The sequence below is a fragment of the Gobius niger genome (genome assembly GCF_951799975.1).
Source record: "Gobius niger genome assembly, chromosome: 5".
NCBI classification, from domain to species: Eukaryota; Metazoa; Chordata; class Actinopteri; order Gobiiformes; family Gobiidae; genus Gobius; species Gobius niger.
In genome coordinates, this window is record NC_136856.1 from 27471539 (window position 1) to 27497449 (window position 25911).

Consider the following 25911-nt stretch of genomic DNA (forward strand, 5'->3'; position numbering starts at 1 on the left):
GAGCAAGATTTTAAGTATTGTACTGTGCTTGTTTTACCAAAATATACTAATAATAATATAGGTGAATAAATCATAACAATAACAAAAAAACAGCATAATATAGATACATTTTAAACTTGTCCAATGGAAGAAAATTCTCTTAATTTGACCCATCCGGATACCGGGCCATTTGTCATGAGCAGGAAACAATTGTGGACCTTAAAGATCTTAAAGCGACATATCATGCAAAAGTGACTTTTTGGATTGGAGTAGAATTTAAGTGTATTGGTGTCCTCTGCATCCATAAACCACCCATTACTGGGCCTGTTCTGCACTCAAATAATGGTGTCATGGATTTGTCAGCATGTCATTAGCTAAAGACAGTGGCTTGCATCTTGACTTGATTATGGGTAATTCAATTTGCTGCCACCTGAAGCTGATGTGCCAAAAAGGAGGTTTATAAATTACAATAAGCTCTGTGCAGAGACAGGGGTGTTTCCTGTCTCTGTTTTGTTCCTATGTCCTATGGAAAGTTAGCCGTGTCTTGTTGAAATAAATTAGTATTTAAACAGTACGTGGCAGAAAACATGTGGCTGTTGGACAATCCCATATTAAAAAAACATTAACTTTAACTGTATCTGTTTTTACCGTTAATTGTGTGCTAACAAAGCTAACAATAGCTCCACTATCTGAAACACACTCGGCATGATGTTTAGTTTTCTTTCATTTTTTCCAATGTTGCTTTACTTTGAATTCACATTAAAAGGTTGGTAGGAAGTAGTTGCTTAACCTAAGTTAGCCAAAACCATTCTGTGGACAGAGCCCATCATGAATGATATGTCCCCTTTACTGCAGTGAGGCGAGAGCTGCTTTGCCAGAACAAAGTGTACAGTCACCACCAAACCAACACCATATAGACTTGTCTGAGCGAAACTAAATCACAGCGCGTTTTGGTACGAGAAGTCAAGAGATCACCGCAGCAGCAGAGGCCGAGCAGATGGCTTTAAGTCCTGGATCACTCTCCTCTGGGACAGTACTGTACGGCCTCCGCAGCCTGTTGCAAAACATGTCCCACCAATTTACAAGAGGCATTTAAACACGCTGATTCCGATGTACATCAACACGGGGCACGGCGAGGTCAGCCGCGGAGCTAAAACTCCCTGTGAGTGACAAAGCGCGGGGCACGCGGCGGCACAGACAGCAGGTGACGGCATTAGGAGCCCACGGGCGAGTGCGCGTGCTTAAGAGGATTACCGTCAGGGTGCAGGGCCACGACCGCAGTCACAAGACCCGGCGTGAGCTCGAACGGAGCTAAATACAGGTTTATTTACCTCTGGGGAGAAAGCTGGGTGGAAATCGGGAGTTTGAAAAGAAACCAAGAGCAGTGATCCTAACTGCATTTTGGAAATATTGTTGAATATGAACGTACGTTTTTCACAAAGGGAGACTCATTTGATATGTTTGTGTTCTTGAGTTTGATTAAAACAGCCACAATAGCTAAATCCTGCAGGTATAGTAAAGTTCACTGAAGGATGGATCAAATACAGACGTTAAAATGTCTCTACGCTGATCATCACCCTTTAAACCAGGAAGGGCATCCTGCGTAAAACACTGCCAGAATATTTCTCAAGCCTTGGTCTAAATTAGGCAGGACAACAGGTGTGACATGAGGGGGGGTGCGACTGAACCACTATGTAACTGAAGAAAAGATAACTTGGTCCATTTTGTAAGTGCCACAGCCCAAAAGAAGTGACAAGCCTTGCAATACAATTACTATGAAAACAAAAATGTCTCCTCAGGGTAATAATTCACATAAGCAAACACGCAATTGCTGAAAAAATCTAAGCACTGCTTGTGGGCCTCTCCGTGTGGGGTATATGTCAGAGCACATTGATGAAAGACTGGAGTGGAGACGTGTGCCCGGACCACCTGCCCGTGTATGTGTGTGTGTGAGCTCCCACTGTCGGCAAACCCCCGCTGGGCAGTCACTGTCCCATAAATGTCTCAAAGGGACTGCTGCCAAACGGTTTAGGCAGACGCCCTAAAAATGAAATTCTCTGTAGAAAAAAATATACCGACGGACTCCAATGTTTTCTTTTTTTTTTTCTTTTTTTAAAGCAGTACTAAGTAACGTGTTTACCTTAATAAATCCTTCCCGTAGTCCCTGTGGGAGTAATACAAGTGTTTATGGGATGATTGGAGGGTCTTTCATCTCCCCCTGGTGTCTCTGGCCAGAAAACCATGTTTGCAACTTCACTGCCACCGGTCCGGAGAAAGCAATACACACTAATGGAATCACGAAGAAGAAGCTAACATGCTAACGGGCAAAGCTAACTGTAGGCTAACGTCACTTTAAACAGTATTTACAGCCAAGTTTGAGTGAAAAAAAATATTTCCATTGTATAATTGGATGCACAGTTACCCTCTCTCCCTTCACCTTTCTTGTCAGCGTAGTATTTACTCTCCAAGACAATTAATACATTTAAAAATTGTAACTTGCTACGACACCTGCAGTTGCACTAATGGCCTCTAGGGGGAAGAGTTACTTAGTACTGCTTTAACAAGATTTACAAAAATATGTACAAAACGAGAACAAAGAGATATGGATGTGGCAATATCCAAGCGCCCTTATTACTAAAAACGTCCCGGTATATGCCTTCAGTGCTATCGAAAGAAAGAAAGAAAAAGTAAGGTTTCTGTACGGCTCATCCTTCAGGTTGGCTGCAAAGGATCATGGTCCATGTAGTTAACTTACTGTGCTTGAGCGATATAGTGTTGTGAGACTTGGTAATGCAATATAACGATATGTTCGCCGGTCTGGGTCCACATGCTCCCATGTCAACGCCCGATCTCATACTCCCGTCACACCAGTTGAGAAATGTATTTGAAAAGTGCAGCCGTCGAATGCCTTGATGTATTGTTGGCACAATGTAATCAATATTTTATCACAAAAAAAAGCAATCAGCAATTTCATTCCGCAGCATTCTAAAATCATTTCAAAAGCTGATCCATTTCAGTAAACTATATAATTTACACACACACAGACACACATACACAGACAAAATGACCACTTCATCATCATTCCTCAAGACCAAAGTCATGCTAATCACAAAATTACTGGTAGTGCCAAGTTGTTATAATTACGGAAGCCACACAGGTAGTTGGGTAAGTCCAGGCAGGTGGGTTGGGGGGGGGGGGGGTCCGGCCCATCAGGAGCACAATGGGGGCCAGGGGGCTGTCCTTACCTGGTAAATGTCAGACAGGCTGCTGCTCCCAGAGTCGCTGGTGATACTACATCCTGAGTGGCTGGACGACACGTGGGTCACCTGTGGGTGCAAGGCTTCGGCCAGGTGCAGTCTGCTGAAGTCTGCGGGGAGCTGCACGTACACAACACACACGCACATGGTCAGTGGATCGGCGGCGACGGACGCGCGCGCTAAACGAAACGGTACGAAGCGATCGGTGTTCGCGGGACAGGAAATGGGGAGCCGATGCCTTTGTGCCACATGGATTAAGGACAGGTTTACAGGATTTGGTTACGTGTGATTTTCTTTGTCTTCCCGTTTTTATTTTCTCGTTTTCACCGCGTAAATATATAATGATAGGTATGTAAATTGTCGAAAGTGGCATATGTACTGTGACCGGATTTCTCGGGCCACGTTACGCAAAAAGAGAAAATGTCTGTAGCTTTTCAAATACCTCCCTAGTCATTGTTTGTGCTTGCTTCTCCAAACAGAGATTCACTATGAAATAACGTCCTCTGCCTACACTGCGAGCTCTATTTGCTAACATCATTTCAGTCAGCCATTTATAGTTATCTGGGCTTTTATACTGTATAAAACACAGCAAGGAAAATCCCCTCATTAGTAGCCTAAAACCCATGCAGCCGTGGGGAGGCCCTCTGCATGGAGTAACATTGAGCAAAACTGTAATTAACCATAATGTAAATGAGAAACAGTAACCCACTTTTTAATTCTTTATGAAAAAGAGGACATATTAAAATTACCACACAGCTACAGCTCGTGCTGCAACTACAGCTTTTACTGCCAAGACGACTTTGCCTATAACCAGTCACATTTGAATCTGAGAGTGAGTTGTTTTGTATTATCATATCTTATCTTACATTCATCCAATAATGCTCTATGGTGGTAGTTTCCAAAATGGGGTAGAAAAAGCTAAAAGCTAATGCTAATTTGATGTGTAATGAAAGTGAAAAAAGCATCCTAATTTGAACTAATTTGCTGAAAAAAGTTAGTTTTAAATGCTATTTTATATTCAATTTGCGTTGCAAATGGGGACAGGAAAGAGCCATGAGCCCAAAAGAAGCTAGCTAGAACATTCTACGCACAGAACCGACACAACTGCAGGAACTAATACTATATCTTCTTTCACTATTTCCACAAACAATACCCACGTTTCCATCTTAAGAGTTCAATGTTTTTTTGTAGATTATAATTAGCATTAGTATTTACTACTAATAAAACACTGTTAGCCAGTAGCATGCTTGGTACATAACTTAGCATGCTACTGGCTAACGGGCAAATTTAATCAAAAGCCATAAACTGGTTCACCGCATCTATGGACGTGAATATTTAATGGCCAAATGTTTTATTTACTAAAATATATTTGATACTCAGCAGGGGAGAGTGCTCCACTTCGGCTCATGGCACCACATCAATATCGCATTTTTACAGCCGTAAGTCATATGTGGCGCATTTAACAAGCGTTCTTCATTCATTTTATATTAGGCTTGTGCGGGGGCGTCTTCAGGAGTGGGGATTACAGATGGTTTTACGGTGTTTCAACTCAACATAAAATACGATAAAAGATCTAGTAATTAAACATGCGACATACTTTCTTCCATATAAAAAATGTAGTATTTTGGTATGGGCTTTGGTTTCTGCTCTTGTACGAACTGAAACTACTACTTTATACTCCATCTCTCTCTGTAATATTCTGTAACTGCATTTTTCTAAGGCACATTGGATTACCGTGTGTGGAATGTGTGGTATAAATAAAAATGTTGGTTTGAACATTTCGATTCTCATCAAATTCTAATATTTGTCAGAATTTCACACAATTATATGTCTCTCACTAGCGACTCTATCACTGCTACAAAAAGTCGTTCTTTGGAAACTTCTCGTTTAACTTCAGTAGTTCCTGTCCCACCCGCTGCCAAAACCCCAACCAAAACCAAACACTGTCTCGTAATGAAAAAAAGAACAAGACAAGACATTACATTAGTCCTTTGTGCCTTCTAATACGCTACATGCAATAAGGAGCCGTCACGACTGAAGCCTTCAGTTCTCACCACGGCTGTAAATAAGCCCAACAACAGATTTGGAAAACTGTCTTTGAGGAAACGCTGGAGTCTCACTTGGATGACAAATGGAAGAGATTGGTTGGAATTTTATCTTGGGAGCTTCATTTGCAAGTAAATGGATTTAAGCTGTCATCTGCTCTCGATGCACAATCTAGGAAAACATTCACCAACCGACGGGGCTTTCAACCGCTCATCTGCATTACGGCTTAATTAGAGTCGTGCAAAAAACGGGAGGAGGACCAAAATTCACTATGAGGTACGAGCGGAGAGAGTTCTGTATTGAAACTGTGATATTTCTGCCAACTTTTGAGGTTAAACTTGCAACCTTTCTGAAAATGTGAGGGCATTTTATTGATTGATAAGAAAGAAATCAATTTCAGAACACATTCTTAACGATCCTGAGTTCGGTGTTTCGAAGGTTTACTTTATATTTTCTCGAGATATTTTCTTGTTTGTAGATGACACTACATTACATCATCGTGCTTTACAAATTACGACGATTAAAAAACTTCTTACGAAACTCGAGACACCGCTCTATATGTGGACACTTTCGCAGGAATCGTCAGGAGTTTAGGTGTTGCCGCGCTGCATTCATTAACACGCCCGGCGAGAACTTCTTTCCCACTTTTGACTCCATTTGTTACAAGTTAATTCAATTACCCGCAATCTCTGTTCATTTTGTTGGTGCCGGCCCCGGGAAGAAGGTGTTAGCCAGACAGGGGTGGTTGGCTGTTTTTTTTTTTTTTTTTTCTCGTGGCGGCGAGCAAGCGAGCGAGAGAGAGGTGCGACGCGATTACACGGTGTCAAAGATCGCCATCACGTTTAATTATCTGGGTGGCTGCACACAGAGCAAAATGGCGACCGGAGGGGACAGAGCGGCTCCCCCACCCCACGGGCTGATGTGTCCTATACCGCTCACCGGCTTTTTGGTAGACTTCGAAACGCCTCCAAATGACTGCCAGGTGATTGTTACTGCGGGTTTATTGTGTTAGAATGATGAATGTCTCGCGGTAATGGCGCCTCATTGGATTACGTCCTGGCGGTGGTTACTGCTGGGACATGGGGCTACCGCCGTTTGAACTGACGCCGGTGTGGAGGAGATGGATTTCAGTGCATACAAATTGTCAAACAAAGAGGGATGGAACGTCATAAAAATGTAGGACTTTCAATAGAGCTCAGAGAGGTGTAGTGGCAACACCGCCTTTGCTCTGCCCAATCCCGTCAGACCTCGGAAGCTAAGCAGGGAAGGGCCTGGAGTGAGTAATTGGTGGTGGCCGGCGGGGCAGACTGGTTGCCTCGCTTCCGTCAGTCTACCCCAAGGCAGCTGTGGCCACAATAGTAGCTTACCACCACCGAGTATGGAGTGAACGAATAGTGCAATGTAAAGCGTCTTTGAGTGTCCAGAAAAGCGCTATATAAAAACGATGCATTATTATCATTATTATCATTATTATTATTATTATTATCATTATTATTATTATAGTAAAAATGGAAGATTTCTGGGATTCATTGAGCATTCCAAAAATAAAACCAATGGAAATGTGAAATAACATGGAGTTATTGTTGACATAAAAGCATTTTGACACTGCAGTGTGTTGGATGGAGTTGTCCAAAAAGTCAAAGTTCTCAAGAAGCGTTTGTCAAAGGACTTTTCTCTTCATTTTTTTAAGGATCAATACCTCATTTTTTTCCCCTTTCTTTCTTTTTCTTGACTTAGCATGTTTTGTCGCTAATGCTAGTCAACGGACTTTGTTTGCCAGACCCCAGGTTAACGTGCCAGATTTCTATGGGATTGTCAAATGCTTAACAATCAATCCCTAACTCAATGCGCCCCTATGTCCATATTCATAACTAACAATATTACTAATATAGTTTAATTTTCTAAAAAACAATAACAACTATGTCTTTTTGGAGTCTTATCAGGTATGAAACTTTCCCTGCTTAAAAGTCGACAGAAATGTTCCTGAAATGAATTTTATCTTAGCCCACAATGACTGCCAACAACAATCCGATTATGCATTATTAGCCCATTTCCAAGTGCTTCCGTTGCTTTTAATGCTTTTTCACTTATTCGATGACTTCAAATCTACTGGAATTGAAGTAAATATCCTTTGTGCTTAAAATCAATAGCCTTTTGAGCACAATAGTAAATCAGATCATTGCCGTGATGTAATGCACTTGCCACAATCGCTCCCATAGCAGACTCATTAGGTGAACTGCAGCGCACTAAGGTTAACCTAATTGAATATCCTCGTTATTGGGAGCAAAGGCAGGCCACGCAGTTTCGGGTCAATACGTCCCTTCCAGCCCCGCACTTGAGCGCCCCACATGTCAATATCAATACTCCGACCGGTCCGACACCACCAGCAGCTCTGGAATCTAACCCCAAACCCCCCTCCACTAAAAAAAAAAGTCAATATAAAGGAGTCACTGCACCCCGCCCCAATTTGTTCCAAGCCCCTCCCCTTTCAGAGAGTAACAGATAAAGGCGGGGATGAAAAAAAAGAAAAAAACCTTAATCCTTCCCGTGCACTCATTTAGGTCATCGTCTGTTGGTCAATAAGCTAGTGTATATTCGGTCTAAGAGCATGCGATTCTGTTGACCTCGTGAGCCCGATGGCATGCACGAGCTGGACAAAGTCGGATATGGGCGAAGAGGTCCTGACACTGGGGTCTTTCAAACTTTCCCGATAAGATGAAGCGTGATACAACCACTTGGGCAGAGCACGAGAACCTATAAATGCAGAGCTGGCATACAGTTGGTCAAGTGAATGAGTATCACTTTTGAATAATGTAGAAATTAATCAGATTTTTTTGGGTGAGGTATAGAGAAGTTATCTCACGATGCACGATGTTTCAGTGGATAATATTAAAAGAATACAAGCATGCTTCAACCAATTAAATCTTTGCATAGGTGAACATTGGCCACTCTGAATTATCGTAGCAACTGTATGGTCCCACAATGAGGAAATGCCTTTAGCCTGTGGATCTCTGTCAATCAGAGCCTTTATAACAACATTTACAATAAAACTAAGACCTAAAAACGCCTATTAAAGAGAATATCTACCAATATGAGTGATGAGAGCTGTACATAAAGTTCCCCAGACAAATCTGATCAAGAACTCATAAACTCATAAAGGAGTGCTTGAATCTGATATAGTTACATAAATTATGAGCACTCTGATACTATATGGGCAGGTGCCAACATTTCAAGATCTTGATTCGGATCATGCATCGAGTTGTCGGCAACTTTTCGGGCCTCTCTAGCCAGAAAGTAAACAGACAGAGTAGGACATAAGCCTGAAGATTTTCTCTTGTCACTTCCTCTATCTTTAGTGTTGTTTTTATAAGAGTTGTGACTTTGATTGCACTGGCAAATCCCCAAACCACACGCCGATACCACAATCAACACATTAAAGGTGTAATGCAATGTCTTATGCAAAAAAAAACAGGATCAAGTGTTTTTTAGGTTTTCTCTGCTGATGGAGATATTTGTGTCACCATGGAGATGGTTCCATCTGCAGAGAAACCCCTAAATAACAATTGATCCTTGAGTGTCATATCAACACCGCAATGGAAAGTAAGGGCGTCATGCTAACCACTCATACAGCCACTGGGTCACTCATAGCAGCTCATACTAATGTACATCAATGTATTTTGTTTTTTTGCACAAAACGTTACAAAAAGCACCTTTAACAGGTTTGCTGGACAGTTTTATTGTCAACACTAAGAAAGCGGCATTTAAAACGAGATGCATTACACCTCGCAGAAATTTAGCAAAAGCAATGAATACCGACATGTACAAAGTGTTGCACGAAGAGATACAAATGCCAATTCTTACCAGTCCCTCACATTTCATGCGTTCAACTCCACAGAAGAATGTCCAGCATCCAGTCCAATCTTACTTTTTGGAAGTGGGCTGTCTTGGAATTTCAAAAGGTAAAGTCTATTAAATGTAATGAGACTTTCCGCGTGCTTGCAAACAAATGGACCAAGCTCTTTCCCTGATCTCGAAATACGTCCGATCAGCTGTCAGCGGGGGATTAAGCCTGCCACTAATGCTCGAGCCACAACACTCTCCCTCTGCTACAGGCGAGCAGATGTGGCACTCCTTAAATTACACTCTAGACCTAATGACCCAGATTTCTGAGCGCGCGCGCGGGGCTGCATCGCAATCTCTTCGGTGCCTTTGCACATGGAGTCTGTGATGCTACGCTAATACGGACGTTTGCTAAAAGTTAGGGCTGAACGATGACTTTCTAAAAAACGCAGAATGGTTGCAATTAGTTAAGTTTGCAATTAATTGGGTAATATCATGTTTCAAGAGGGAGGGCTTCTGTACGCAATCTGGCAACATTGTAGTTTTGACCTCTGCAAATACGCTCTGAAATTCATGGGATTCTTGTATTAGTTTGGCAACTCTCAGTCTGCTCTCAAATGTTAATGGTCTCTTTGTTCAAGTTTTAAACAGAATCCGACAATGGACCATCGCAATCTTACCACAATCCTTTTATTTGACAGAGGATTTGGAATTAGAACGGTCTCCAACATCTTTTAGCAACGCTCTGACTTGAGATCAAACTGTGGTAAACTTCAATCTCTAATTAGTAGATTTCAATTTAAAAGCGTTGCGTAAAACCCACAGTTATCTTGACAGGAAGCTTCTAAAAGTGCCCAAAGCTGCATTGATCCGTGAAATGTTTAGATATGAGTTTAACTTTGCAGACTTGACAAGGAAAAGGGAAAAACAGCCAGTGTTGGCAAGCTGAGAGGCAGAGAGAGTTTCCTTTCGGTCGAGGCAGCAGACGCCTCTCACTTTCCGGATCAACAGATTAGAGGCCTCTCCAAAGCGCTTCCGATTAAACCGGACCGACACAGGATGTGTGCTCGGGCTGCGGGATTAATCGCAACTGAACAAAGATTGCAATTCGAGCGGTCGCGGCGGGCAATTCGTGAAGGTTTGCAATTGTTGTCATGGGAAAATTATGGAGGTCTTGACTTTGACTGAGATTTACCGTTTTCTTTGCACTATAGCGTGGGTACCTCCAAGGATCACACTTTTCTAAGTCTTTCAAGTCTTGTTTCAGGGATTATTGCACTTTCTTCCTTACAAAAGTCTTCCAAAACCAAAACATTTCTGCACTGTCTTGAACGCAGGTCTATCATTTCATCGTCCTCTTGCTTCATTGCTCCCATTAATAGATATTTTGATCTTGGAGGCCTAAACCTTTGTGCCCCAGTGGACATCCTAAAACATAAATGAATAGCCATTAAAAACAACCACAAGTTCAGTTTAAATCATGATTTTCTGAATTAAGGTCTATTTTAGCCTTATTTTAGTCTTGATCTAGAGCAAACGCAAATCTCCCAGACATGTTTTAAATGTACAATGTGAATCTTGATTTCTTTTTTTTTTTTTTTTACAAATGTATAGCATATTCAAATCCAATCCAAGGAATCTTTCCCAGTTACCTTCAGCTCCATATACACACCATCTCTATATACATGCCAGCCAATGCTAGACAGGCGTCATCATTACCTCCAGTGAGTAAGGCTGGCTGTGCTATGCTGCAATAGCAATCTATGTTGTCTCCAATGGCAATTTATTCCAAAAATGTAGGCCATGCCATTGGAAAGCTGGCGCAATGGTCGCTCAAAAAAGAAAAAAAGAGGTCCAACAATATTGAGAAATAGATTCCTTTTCATGGGAATTCCAAATTCTGCAATAGTTTGCTAATTATTAAGTTATTCTGTTTCAGAGACATTACGCACGAGACTATATCACCATTGCTTTAGCCAATATCAATTTCATGACAGAAGCTGAGCTAAAAATAATATATATATATAAAAAGTTAACTATCCACTTACTAAGTTTTATCTGAATCAAACAGTTTCACCTTCTTCGACAGAAAAAAAACCCTCCAGTTGACTAAAATAAGGAATTACAGGTTATCTGACAAGACTTTTATAGCTACTCACTAATTAAAACTCTGATTTACTATAAAAGCTTCCGCGGGCTAAAACACATGGCAATCATCTTCCGCGGTCGGCAGCCATAAAACACAGCAATGATAGTTTAAGTATTCGGCGCAATGCTATTTATCAGGCATAGAACCATCGGGCTCCATAAAAAGCTGGTGAATCTGGACGAATTGTTCTCTGATGGTAACTTAAATGCGTGTTATGTCGCAATAAAGATAAGACGGGCCCATAAGAAAGCACGGATTTGCAGCATCCCTTCCAGCCAATGGTTGTGGGCGTTACTGTAGCAAGATCCAGTGCACGGATCTCGAACCCTTTCCCCTCCTTTGAGCCACACTTTTACTGAATGAAAACAGCAGAGACCTACGTATGCCTTGAGGATGTTTGAGCAGCTGTAGCCTTTTCAAACATGCACAAAAAAAAACATGCAGTTTTCTTTGAAGACTTCTACAAAATGCTAGAACAGAACTTGATAAACTGTTTTAATAAGACCAACAAGTCAGTGGTTCTATCCTATGAAACATTTCACCTTCCAAGAGCAAGATCAAGATTAAGTGGGACTGAACACGATCTTTATCCAGAGTCAACTTGAACACATTACTTACGCATACATTAAACTATCTCGAATTAAAAATGAATAAAGTCTAAATTTGCAGATGACCCCGAGTACCATCGGAAGAAGCCGAAGTAGTTTAAGTTCGAGAACCACTGCACCAAGTTTATGCAGAAACGTAGAACGCCTGTGGGGGAGCTTGGTGGAAATGCTTCGAGAGCTACAGGTCGCAGACCCCTGACTAGTTCTGTAGCTAGTACTGACTTTGCCTGCGGAGAACTTCCAGCTGAGGCAATGAATATTTACATAGAGACCCATTTGTATGTTAAAACAGAAGCAGCACAATTAACCAGAGGTGCGACAAAAGCCCAGTGATGCCGCTAAGCTTCTCTAAAGAAGGAAAGAGCCATGTCAAGTAGGAAGTAAAAACGTCACTGTATGTTGCTAATTTCCACATGCTAAGAGAGCCAGGGCATGATTACGGCACTGGTGTTTTACATAATTGTCGTTTGCCTGAATGCACTAGGCTTGTCTGCTTCTTTATCAGGAGGGGCATGTGCGCAAGAGGCTGTAATTACGTTTTGGCAGCGGAAACGCTCATATGCTGCCAATGAAGATTTTTGAATTAGATAACAGACAGTGGGAATGGGATCATTGCCTGTTATCGTGACAATGATGCAGTCCAATATTTAAATGACAAGGATAGGGACCAAATGTTTTGCACATGGAAGCTACTGGCAGTTCCTTTTGTCATTCTCAATTTAAGAATGCAGGAATGCACGAAATCGAAATGTTCGCGGTTGCAATTAGCGAATGGTGCAGATCGCATTAAGTGTCTTTAACAAACCTAAAAATGGTCCTACGGACATGTTCTGAATGGATCTTGAACTGGATCTTCATTTGAAAAGATGAATCGCAAACGTGATCGCAGTTCCAGTATTTGTGAGGCGTTTTCAGGCAGCCAACACGGGGTCAGTCGTGATTGAACCAACATATTGAATTGAAAATAGCCATAGTGAGCCACAAAATGTTAATGCCAATATTTATTACAATTCCACATTAATCAGAATTGAAAGTAAATAGGTTATGGTCAAAAGACTGTTTGCAAACATTGGATAGATGAAAGCAGGGGCGGACTGGGACTGACAAACAGCCCTGGACTCTGACTAGCCTGGCTCAAATTAGCGTAATTGTGACACTTCCACAAATACATATTTTAACCTCTTACCACCCGCCTAAACACTAACGAGTGCATTTTCCCCAGTTCGGCTTTTTATTATTATTTTTTTGACTGGTATCATCAGCAAAAAGAACGGGAAAGGTGGTCGTAGAAACAGAAGCAAAATCATTAATATAAATAATAAATAATAATGGTCCCAAAATTGAACCTTGTGGTGCACCATACTCCACGGAATTCCTTTTAGATTCATGTTTTTTTTATACTGGGCTTTACCCAAATCTAAAAGCTTCTCGACTGGAGATCAACAATGTAACGCCTCATTTGAAAGCAAAGACCTACAAGTGATGGAAACTTTTCGTCACGTCGCCACATTTTTGTCATATTTTAGTTGTTCTTTAATTATTTTTTCTATCATTTTTTGTTTTGTTTTTCTCACATTTTTGTAGGTTTTTTTTGTCCATGTTTTTGTTGACTTTTCATCCTCTTTTTCCTCGCTATTTTGATGCTTTTCTTTTTAGCTTTTAGATTTGGGTAAAGCTCGGTTGAGGCGGGACTGGTGGCCCTAGAGCCAGTGGCCCTTCTGTGCTCTTCCAGAATGGACAAATGGCCGGTCCGCCCCTGGACGAAAGACCTCAGTGACTTTGCGACTTATTGTGGCTTCTTGGGATATGGATATTGCGTCACCCAATCGCACAATAATGATAAATTGACGAAATGTTGTGCAGCCCTCAAAGATGTAACGGATTCTTCGCGTTAATCGGTAAATAATATGACGCAAATTCTCGGTCATCCACAAGGTTAACATAGTCTAGTAAAACAACTGTACTTCTTACGTTCATAAAGATGCCAATGCTGCAGTCACAAAAAGAAAAAACTGCCCTGAGGAAGCTCTCGAGATAAGAAGTGAAACGTTGCTGTTGTTCTTAACCCATTAGCAACAGTCATTTAATAACAAAACCCTGACTGGATTTCTAATGCGCCATTCTACACAAAATTAGCGTATAGTTTGTTGCACAGCAGCATCCAATCATCTCCAATCCGAACGTACTCCATGGTAGACAGCGGAAGATGACAGATATGATTAACACCGCTCCCTGACTCACATAATGCCGTCTCTATGGGGGCTGCTGCACAAACTGGGAGCTGCTTGAAACATGCCATCAACGCTGACACATCAATGACTATTATAGGAATATTAGGGCGATTCTTCGTAAGGGCATCTGCTCCCCGACGTCCCAGAGACCCACGCCGGCGTCCATCACTCTGATCTACAACCACTGTCTGTGCCAGTGGGGCTGCGTGTACGTGCGTGTCTGTGCGTGTCTGGGCTGCTGCTGCTGCTGCTGCTGCTGCTGGTGACGCGTGGATAGATGTGTGGTCCCGGTGTGTGAACGATGCCAGGCGCGCAGACAGACGATCAATCCCCCCTCCCCTCCCTCGCACAAGTTCACAGACGTGCTCGTCGGGGATCCGGCTGAGTTTTCGTGCTGCTTCGCGCTGCCCGGATGAGAGGTCGCTGCCTCCAGCACCACGGACAGCACCAGCAGCTGTTGTAAAAAGCCCTGCTGCGCGCGCTGAACGAGGCTTTGACACAGACTGCACCGACTGTCTCTTTAAATCAATGCAATTCTTTGATGAATTTCGGTCGAGAGCTCGCTGTATTCTTTTTCCTTTTTTTTTCTTCTTTCCTCTCCCCGACGCCTCCCTTTTACGCACGGTTTTTTTTCCACACTCCCCCTGCAACTGTCATTTGATGCAACTACTACTGTCAATGATTCAATGTAAAAAAGGGTATTGACGCTGTGGCGGACAAAATCGCTATTTTTTAGGGGTTTCTCGTAGTTATCGAGACGCCTAGCCCGTGACAGCGCGCACATGGCGGCTTTTTTCTAGTACAAAACACACTGACACACATCTCAGCTCGCCCTATTATTCTCCATTCATCTCCGAAACGCGACGGAAACACGACGCACACGTCCATTACGCGAAGGGTAATCGTATCATTGAAAACTGTAAAGGGACTGGGAGGAGGGAAGACAGGCAAAGGAGCCATACTCACCGGGGTTTTATCCTGCTGGCTCGGGACTCCATTGCCTTCCGCTGCTGCTAATGGTTTCATAATGAACAAATGTGCACCGGGCTAAAATCTAGCATCCCTGGGGGGCTCCACTACGCTTCAGCGTGCACTGCCATGTCCTGTGCGCCCCGCCTGTCCCTTCCTCTCCGTTCGGCCACACTCCTTGCTTGCACTCCCGTCTCGCACACAACCCAAAAAAAAAAAGAAGAAGAAGGAAAATACGCCCCCGCTGCAGCTTCCAACACAACCGAAAATCAAGCGAAAAGGCTGCAAAAATGTGCGCGTAAAATCCAAAAGGCGAAGACGTCTCTCCTTTACTCCTGCTTGACAATCACGCTCGGTGCTCGTTGGGAGCAGCAACGCGATAACATGGTGAAAAAAGAAGAAGCGGCGAGAATCATGGCTGCCGAGAGACTTTCTTTCTGCTTTTTAACGTCCTCCTCCTCCTCCTCCGCCTTCGCCTCCTAAAGAAGTGATGTGCAATAGCGATTTTACGCTAAGGTTTCAATGAAGTAGAGGAGGCTGCGCGAGCGAAGACAGCGGTTTGTTTGGGAGCCAGCGACAGGGAAGCGTGTGTGTGTGCGAGAGGGAGAGCGGAGCCAGGGCTGCTGCTGGAGGGAGGGAAGGAGGGGCCGGTGTTGGGGGGGAGGGGGTTTGGAGGTGGCTTGAAAAGAACTATTCAGAACAGGGGCGGACTGGGACTGAAAAACTCAACCAGCCTGGCCCAAATTAGCGTAAATGTGCACTTACCACCCGCCTTAACGGAGCGTATTTTCTCCAGCTCGGCTTTACCCAAATCTAAAAGCCTTTCGACTAGCGAGCAACAATGTAGCGCCTCATTTGAAAGCTAAGATAAAAGAATAAAAGAGTGATTGTAACTTTTTATCAAGTTGCCACATTTTTTATCATATTTCTGTTGTTTTCTCATTACCTTTTTGTGGTTTTTTGTTGTGTTTTTGTCACTTTTTTATTGTGTTTTTGTCACTTTTTTATTGTGTTTTTGTCACATTTTTTCTGTCATGTTTTTGTCACATTTTTGTGGCCTTTTCGTTGCTTTGTTGCCGTGTTTTTGTTGACTTTTCATCACATTTGTCGTCACTTTTTGTGTTGCTTTTCCGGCACAGTTTTGTTTTCTTTTCATCCTCTTTATTGTCGCTATTTTGATGCTTTTCTTTTTAGCTTTTAGATTTGGGTAAAGCTTGGTTAAGGCAGGACCGGTGGCCCTAGAGCCAGTGGCCCTTCTGTGCTCTTCCAGAATGGACATATGGCCAGTCCGCCCCTGATTCAGAACTATTAAAAACGTATTGAACGTGTGTTTTTTACTAAAACTAAATACACGTAGCATGCAGCCCTGTTAGACAGAGACGGGTTAACAAAAACGGATTTAAAACAAATGTTCGGTGATCTGTCGGGAAAGCCAAACAAGCTAAAGTTAGTTAAAGTGCATGCAGGATTTAATGCTTTTGAAAATATGACTTATTTAGACAGATAACCTCTGATGTAGCTGTAAGTAATGATTATTTAATTTTAGTGAAGCAATTACTTCATGAAGAAATGTTGGGTTGAAAATTTTGTTTTGTTTTTTTAAGTTACCGTCCGAAGTGACATAGATTTGCATTGACAAAACATGCATAATGGAACCTATCTGTCACTTCCTGTCGGTGTCCAATAACGAAGTGACACTATACACATCACAGCAATGGTCAAACTAAAGACAACTGGGTAAAATGTTAAGCAAAATATCTCAAATATAATTGTGTTAACTATGTTTTAGAAAAAAATGTGTCTCACGTGTCATATGCACTTTAAATGCAAGTTCGATGTAAGTTGGCCATTTTATGCTCACTGCTGCCACCTCAGGTCATACGTGTAACTGCAGGTTCAATATTAAGCTCGTGCATGACGGCACTTCGGACCCAGAGTAACACCTTTTTGAGTGACAGTGCAGGATTTTAGAGGCAGTTGTGGTGAACAGGTCTGAGCTGATTCTTCACATTAGGACATGGCTGGAACATGTTGTAGGGGGAGGAAAATACATATGTTTAAACTCCGTATTGTCCCTTTAATGCAAGCCTTCTTCTAGTTCAGGGGTCACCAACCTTATTTCAGCTGAGGGCTACTTTAAGAGCATTAAGTTGTTCGAGGGCTACCAGTTAAAAACAAATCCTAAAGACTTAAACTTACACTGTTTACTTATAGGATATTGACCCCATATTATATTAAAATAGCTTTATTTTAAACTCATACTGAGTCACAAGAACCGAAATAACTGTAATTTTAAGAATTAGATTCAAGAAAATGAAGTGTTTTACACTTTAGAAAAAGTCCTAGGGCCCCTGGGTGCCCGCGGGCACCACGTTGGTGACCCCTGTTCTAGATGATTACATGTAGCATTTTTCATCTATAGAAACACCCGTAATAAAAGTATGAACTTTAATCATTCACTCAGTCTTTATTGAGGACACACATGCGAACACATGATCAATTTATTGTACTGCATTGGGTAAAATGCCGTGTCGTATCGCTTTAAAGAGCATTAAAGCAAGATATCGTATGGCATAAAAACAAAAATGATACTTTCACACTGCATCACTCCAGGCAGTCAACATTTTAATTGCGCCTCCCGCGAGAGTACAAGAAACGCACCATTAGCAACAATTCTCACAGACGCGGCTGTCCAATAAAATTGACGCTTTGATGCCACCACTACAAGGCTGTCTGAAGCAACAAAAATAACACGCATAGAGAGAGGAGGAGGAGGGGCGGGCGGGGGGGCTTCAACACCAGCTGATACTGTCAAGCACTGTGGAGAAGGAAGGAAGGAGGGAGGGAGGGATGGAACGAGGGTTTGAGGGAAGGGAGGGAGGGGGGGGGGATCAAAAAGGTAACGAAAGATGGAGGAGCTGATAGTGCGTGAAAAGCAGATGAGTGCTAGTAATGCTATTATCACACGGGCTTCAGCATGGAGCCCGGTTGGCATGGTAACCGGATGAAGGCGAAACATTTCCTGGCACACTTGGAAGCTGAGAAGAGACAGCATCTTCCTCTTGAGAAATAAAAGGATGAGAGAGGAGTGGAAGGGAGAAAAATGACAAAGAAAAGAGAGCTGGGGGGGCGGTGAGGCAGAGCGAGATTGCGATTTTTTTCCGGAAGAGTACTGAGAGTAGAGTTGCGAGGTGGGTTTAGAAGTAGAATTAAAACTGAGCTTTTCAACATTCAAATTATCAGTCCTATGGAAGACCTACATTACATGGCTTCTTGCGATATGGAATTCACGTCACCCAATGTTGTGATACCAATAATTCAATAGTTCGCAGGTTTTAACAAAGTAGGACCCCATGCAGGCCATCATTTTTTGGTAGCTTTTGAGGATCGATCAACGGTTATTATTAATAACCGATCTATTTTGCAGCCCTTGATAGACAGAATAGATTGACAATGGGACACTAGCGTTAGCAATGATGTCACTCTGTCAGTCAGCTGGAACAGCCATGGTAACTTGGGCGGATGAGGGGGGAGTGGGCCGGTCATGTGACACGTTTGGCTGCACCCCCCTTACTAACACACACACAGACACACACACACACCCTTTGGGGCCTTTGGTTGCCGTGGCGACGGAAGCAGCAGGGGGAGGATAGAAATGGGGGGGGGGTGAGTGAAGTGGCAGTAGATTCGTCCACTCGAGCGTCTCTACAGCTGGACTACAAAGGAGTGTTGCGTCACGAATTGAGGAGGAAAAAAAAAAGAAAAAAAGAAAAAAAAGAAGCAAGCGCACCTATTTTCCGATTGCGCCGTTGTGGGGACGAATAAAGGCAGAGAGGAAGCTTTGGCGCGTGTCAGCCGGGGAGGGAAACAAACCCAAATATGAGCACGGAACAGAGACAATAGTCAGAAATAAGGCTTTAGGTTCAACACAGTCCGATAGCAATATAGGCTGCAGCTGTCACAACACGCAGTGACATGTAGGAGAGGAGATGTAAACAAAAGCAGACAGGCCTCCTTCGCTTGTCTAGACATCAATTTACATGACATTACAGGAGATGAGCGACCGAGTAGGAGACAAATAAGGGTGCCAGTCACCATATACATTATTTCACAGCTGAATCCATGGTTCAAGTCGGGATCATAGCCTCTTGCTATGGCAAAAATCGAATATCGCAACCAAAAAGAGATAGATGAAGATAGATAAAGAACCTTTTTAAACCAAGAGCAGCATCTCCAAGCATCTAACCAAATATTGTGCTCAAAGTGAGATGGCAACTTCTTTAAAGTGATAGTCTGGAAGTCTAAATGTTTGACAAATTTTATTAAATGTGCAAAATTGACCACTTGTTCAGGCATTTTGATATAAAGTAAGTAATAATATATATATAATTTTTTGTTCGCGGATCTCAGCAACTAATCAGAGTCTAGCATCCTCCCTCCTTGACCAATGAGACGAGCTTTTCCTGTGAACCAGCCTGCCAGGTCCAATCAGGAAGTGGGATGGAGCTTGGATCTTTCACTTTTGACAATTCCGTTCCTGCTCGTCTCGTTTTTGCAAACTAAGAAGGGCTTTCTGGTTCAAGCGGCTAGGACTTCAATTGTTTACTTCAAAATTTCACTCCATCTCTCCTCACTTTGCACACTTACAGACTATCACTTTAAGTCCACAGTTATTCCTCACCTCGCAACTACAATGGCAGCACGATGTTGTTCATTTTTCAAAGTTATGCCACAGTAAAACCGCTATGAGACACTGTGTCAATGTGTTTGACATATTGGATATGAAAAAAATTGTGTTAGGTGTCAAATCTATGTCAAGGCACGTTGGCGTTGTCAATCATTTACTGCATTTGACTGCTAATGTTTTCCTTGTCATACACAGTGTTCTGATTTGTCTTCCCCCAAAGAGCTAGTAGTGACATCAAAACATAAAATGTATAGTGTAGCTAAAGCTAAAAGACATGAAATGCAATCTTACAGTGCATTTGGGCAACCATAACCCAATAAATGTCAGATTGCACACAGATTTGTTTGTGCTTTGTTTTTGTAAGTGTGTGGGCGGAGCTTATTGTCATCCCAAAATCTGCCGTTCGTCAGACAATGCCTAAACAGCATCCCGTAAAAACAACAGCCACTGGTTTCGGAGCCAGTCAGAGCAACGGGGAGCACTGGTAACAGAAGAAGGGGAGGAGTGGGGGGGTGTGAAGGGAGTCGCTGGAGACCCGGCATGACATCACCTCTTTCCTGCCCCGGCGTATGATGTAATGCCTCCCGAAAAAAAAAGAAAAAAGAAAAAAACAAGCCGAGCTCAGGTGGTGTTGCCGCGCTAGCCGGGTCATTAGCCTGAGCGTCGCCGGGGGGAGGTTAGCCAAAGCGGTAGCATCATTACATCACCGCGGTAACCGGGGGTCACGTCTGGGGAATATCAGACCTCTTTACGCTCGACCCCGCCTCCTTCCTTGCTTCCGCCCGTGCCATGAATCTTTTTTTTTGTTGTTGCACGGACTAAGCACACATAAAGGGGAGGGGGCGGCATTGATTTCAAGACAATTGTGACAGTGACGCGACAAAGGCCAATAGAGGATAGCATTAATGCACTCCGAATCGCAGCGTGAGCAGACATTAGCGAATAAGAGGGGATGTGTGTGTGTGTGTGTGTGTGGGGGGGGGGGTGCCTCATCTGGCATGTGTAAACAGCTAAGGTAGGCTAGGCGTAGAGGCACGGCTATAGCTGGAGCGTGCAGCGTTGGGGTCGTAAAAACCTCATTAGCCTGTGCGGTATGACACACGCCCGACACGCACAGATAGTCAATACAAGAGAGGTTTAAAGTCAAGGTGAGCGCACAATGAAAAACAAATCGTCCACTTCCGCATAATTACGCTTTTACATTTGTATAGAGGCAGCTGCGCGTACAAGCCGGGGTCACTGTCCACGCAAAGGTAGATGTCTGTAATCATCTTGTAACAAAAAAAAGACGATTAAAATGGACAGGCCATGGAAAATTGAGTAAAGAATAGGCCTGGATGCGCCGTCTGGAGTGAAACAGGGGGGGGGGAAAGCTTTCGTTTTCAGCTAAAGGCATGCTAGCAAATCATTGGTACCGCGATGGACACGCTTTGAGAGTGCAGAGCTGCTCGGAACAGGCCTCGTTGTCGATGATTGACTTTAAAAATGTGGAGGATGGTTTTCTCACCCAAAAAAATCAAAGTAGGATGGGTTAAAGGGCTTCAGCAGAAATGAAAGTGAACAGGATTGCTCGAAACTGAGTGAATGAAGCAAAACACTACTCCAGGTAGATTTTAGACGTGGGGAAATTTCATATAAAATGACCTAAAATGCAATAAAACACGATGATGAAGCAACTGAATGAACAACTGATGCGCAAATTCCCCGTCTGAAACCGCACACGCAATGTTTAAAGGAACAGGCCACTGTTTTCCCATACCGAGTTATGGTCTTAGCTTAGACGAGTTGATGTGTACCTGTCTGGTCTTTGTGCGTGCGCTCAGTCACGCAAATAGACCAAAGACGTTGTTAGCATTTGGCCTCTCCCAGCATATCCCTATAGCTCCAAACTGGGGTGAAGTTAGAAGCTACCGAGCTGTTCCCTATTTAAATACAGTTACATGAAAAGTCACACGATCCAAGTATAGTTACACAAAAATAAACATGTCCATTTCCTAAGCCGATAAAAAGGGGCGCTATATTGTGAGGCGTAATAATACCTTAGGAGCACTTTGACGACCGTGCAGAAATGTCAAAGTGCTCCTGTATTATTATAACTATAACTATAGCTAAGATAAGAACATAATCAGTATGTAAAAACGGTGGCCTATTCCTTTAACACAACATTGACTCCAATCATTAAGCCAAGACATGCTGCGTTAAATACATGCTAAATGCAAATCACATGGTAATGGACATCAGCTTTATGGATTTTCTCATGAGCATCTTCGCGGCCTATCAAGAGCAACTATCACTGTGAAATACAGTTAAAAACGCAATGTTAACTTTCCTCCACAACAGGTTGTCGTCTTTCAGGAATGTTGCTTTGCCCACCTCCCTTCAGAATTCCAATTTCCCCCCTAAAAAAGTCAAAACTTCATTGCCATGCTGCCTGAGACTCACCGTGCTTCTTGGAACACACATCTCCCCCACGTACGTACGCACACAGAAGCTATTAGCGCTTCTACCTGGGCCAGTCATAGTTATTGATTCATGTTTAATCGTTATTCAATGGCCGCGGCCGCCGGTTGACAGGAGGCTGGATGAAAAGACAACACAGCATTCCTGATAGCACCAAAACTCAAAGTCAATCCTATTACGACGCGTGTAGAAAATGAAAAAGGACACGTACTAGCAGACGACCGAAAGCACGGTTCATTTATCAAGTCGTGTCACCGGCGCAGAGAAAGACTTCAGGTTAAAAGAGAGTGAAGCGTATTGCCATATAGAGTCAGTTTAGAAAGTATTCACACATACCTCTATATCTATGTTGGTATTTTGAAGTCAGGGCCAAAAAATGTCCAAATGATTTGTTTTTTTCTCTCTAAAAAAAAGTCACATCTGGCTGTAGCTTTTAGTATCATGGACAATGGATTTGATCACAGACCTAACACATAAAATGGTCTTCAATAATATTGTTTATTGCGATATTTTCCGGCATCGCTAAATATCAAATTTCAGATTTTGTTATCGTGACAGGCTTGCAGAGAGCCAAACATGAGACTGTAAGACAATAGTAGTCTTTATCAATAGGAGTCTTTATCAATAGGAGTCTTTATCTTGAGAACTCACTCCTAAAATAGCACTATCGTTGTCTGTCAGATCATTAACTATCAGCCTTTGAATAAAACATATAACCTGGAATCTTCAGCAGTCTTCAGCTTTTAAAGTGTTTCGTAGTATTGTAGTATTTTGTAATGTAGAAATGAAACCAACAAGAAGGTGAATGAAACAATGTTTGCATCCAACAGCTTCATAATGAAATAGAAATAAGTAAAAGTAAACTTTATGAAGCCACTGTATAGGAGTGCATAGAGAACAGGACCAAAGCCCAAAGCAGCCGAAAGCACAGTCCATTTATCAAGCCGTGTCACCCGTGCTGAGGAAGACTTCAGGTTAAAAGAGGGTGAAGCGTGTTGGCTGGAGCACGGTGTCTGCAAACTAAATGTATGAATCAGACGTAGCTTTTAAGAGTTTACCCAGGCGTGCTAGCGTGTCGATGAGTAACGACAGGCTTCCGGATGCAGTTGTAGTGTAACTGTGGACGGGCTACGAAGTGGAAGAGGTGAAGAGCGAGCACGGGGCCGAGTGTGGGTCGGGAGAATGTTTGACGGCGACTGGGAGAACTTGCTCAATACTATGCTGTGTGTAAATAGACAATATTTCACAGTAGGAAAAAAAGTTACTGTACATCTATTGTGTTGCACAATACATCGGGAAATTATTATCACTGATGCATTAAAGGGGCTGGATGCAAGTTGGCCATTTTATACTCACTACTGCCACCTCAGGCCATATGTATAACAGCACCTCAGCACAGCACTTCAGTTATACTTCCTCCCACTCCTTTTCGAGTTTATGTACAGCATTATGTATATATGTAAGTATATATGTCATGAATGCATGTTAAAATGTCGCAAAAGCTGCACATGTTAATGTAAAAAATGGTGTAAAAAATGTATATTTTGTATATATTGTACATTGAACTCGGAATAAACAATAAACAAACAAACAAACCTTCTATATTAAGCTCGTGCATGACGGCAATTCGGGCCGAAGTGACACATTTTTGAGTGACCGTACAGGATTTTAGAGGCAGTTGTGGTGAACAGGTCTGAGCTCATTCTACACATTAGGACATGGCTGGAACATGTAGGGGGAGGAAAATACATAATTTTAACATTTTTAAACTCCCTATAGTCCCTTTAAGTGATGCCATATCTGTATTGCAAGAAGACAGCCACTAAGATCTTTTGTCTGACTGAGATTTGCACATTTTTCACCAAAAAAGCCTAATAAAACACACGGTAAGTAAGTTTATTATATCATTATGTTCTAGCGTGCTGCCCTATTTGCTATATTTCTGCAATGGGATAACACTTCAACTAACATTACAGACAAACGTTGTCATTTTTGCAAATGCATGCTTACTCACTGTTAGCAGACAGCTTGGTCCCAAGTTCAACAACTAAATAAGTGTAAAAAGCTCAACTGTAAACTTAACAGTGGACATATCCTACACATGGGGCTAAAAAATAAACATACAAAAAAAATGTTGGTGTTGAAATGATGTCTCTGTAAAAATTAAATACATGCGCTAGAGCTGATGAAGACTGACTGGGGCTCCTCCTGCTGGCAGCTGTAGGAATAACTTTCAGTTTTGAATTACGGCGTGGTCTACAGCTTCAGCACGTCGTGATAAACACGCTGCAGAACAGCTCAGAACCGACACAATGTTGTTTTAAGCACTTTAAAAATGTGGAGATTTAACTAACGCAATTGTATCCAGGAAGTACGGAATGAAGCGCTGACACTGTAGAAGAAGAAAAGGCTAAATTGAACAGGATTACCTGAGGATTACTCAAAATTACCTGAATGTGGTGAAATATTACTCCAGGTATGACTCAGACGAAGGAAATGTATTTACATCGTGTAAAGCTCAAAAAAGTCAATGTTGCATGATATGTCCACTGTAAGCTGTACACTTTCACAGTGCATGTTAAATATAGCAACCCGCTCATATGCACCACCTGTACTTACCTACCATCCACTTATTCTACACCTTCATCCCATTGTGCTAATACTTCACTATTCAGTGCTAATGAATAAGGAGCTAATCCCTTTTTATTTTTAGACTACAAAAAGGAATTAACCCTCGCGTGCCCGCCACGCTTCCTTGTGCTTTCTGGTATTTTGATCAAATTTCCAGCCCCTCGACAACAAAACCACCACGCAGCTTCATTAGCATCCCAATGAATGCCACGTGCCGAGCCTCTTTTTGAAAACGCTCCACTCTGAAAAAGGTCTTTGAATGTCAGAGGGGACATGAAAAGCCCATCAAATGCCAGTACGTTCTTGAATGCGGCGGGTAAATTCTTTTAGTTTCTCCGCATGCTCTCCATCCGCGGTGGGTTATTGAGCAAGGAGCATGTTTTTTTTTTCCTGCCAAAAATATCCTTTCCGTTTGGATCAAAGCGCAGAGGTTGACATTTCGCTATAAATAACAAGGCTAAGATGCGGGTGCCCACGTAGAGACACCAGCTGCTCAGCTCAAGACAACAAAGAAAGTGAAATTTTGGTGCATTGTTGAAGGAGTGGGCTACTGGGAACCTTTACGATATTGTATGTTTAGCGGTGTGACTCTATTTTACACAAAAATGCCTGTTCTGTTCATAGTGTCAACCAAATTAACTTCTCTAATGTCGATACATGCCTAAATATATGTTCATTATATGTTCATTCCCCCACCATTTTCCACTATCACATTCCGATTGATAGCTTAAGCCACAACAGATACATACAAACGCATACAGAAGGTAGAAAATGTGCACAATGCGGCCGCGCTTGCACGGATTCAGCACCAATTCAAACCGAGGCTGTTGTGCGGCAGCCGAAGCAGGTTGTCACAAAGGACGGCTCTAAAAATAGGAGGCAGGATTTGCAGCTGGGGAGAGTGGCAGCCAGGTTTGTTCTCTTACTTCTGCCAGTTTGCCGCGGGTCTCAGTAGCACCTGGAGCTCTGATCTTATCAACCAGTGCCTACGACTTCCCGACGCTGCCGGAAAAAACCCTGACGCACACTTGTTTCGGGTAGGAATTTCAGCAAG

General features: G+C 42.6%; 1 protein-coding gene across 9 annotated transcripts in view; it reads right to left on the reverse strand.

Annotated features, from left to right (window-relative positions):
- Positions 1–25911, reverse strand: part of rapgef2b (Rap guanine nucleotide exchange factor 2b) — a 169048-nt gene that overhangs the window by 36873 nt on the left and 106264 nt on the right. For 7 of the 9 annotated variants that reach the window (XM_079557228.1, XM_079557226.1, XM_079557225.1 and 4 more), the window contains one exon: positions 3225–3356. The exons of 1 other annotated variant lie outside the window; for it this stretch is intronic. In XM_079557228.1, coding sequence (XP_079413354.1) covers positions 3225–3356 — 132 coding nt within the window. Of the gene's footprint in view, positions 1–3224; positions 3357–15076; positions 15281–25911 lie in introns of those variants that run through there. One more of the 9 variants, XM_079557231.1, reaches the window with a different exon arrangement.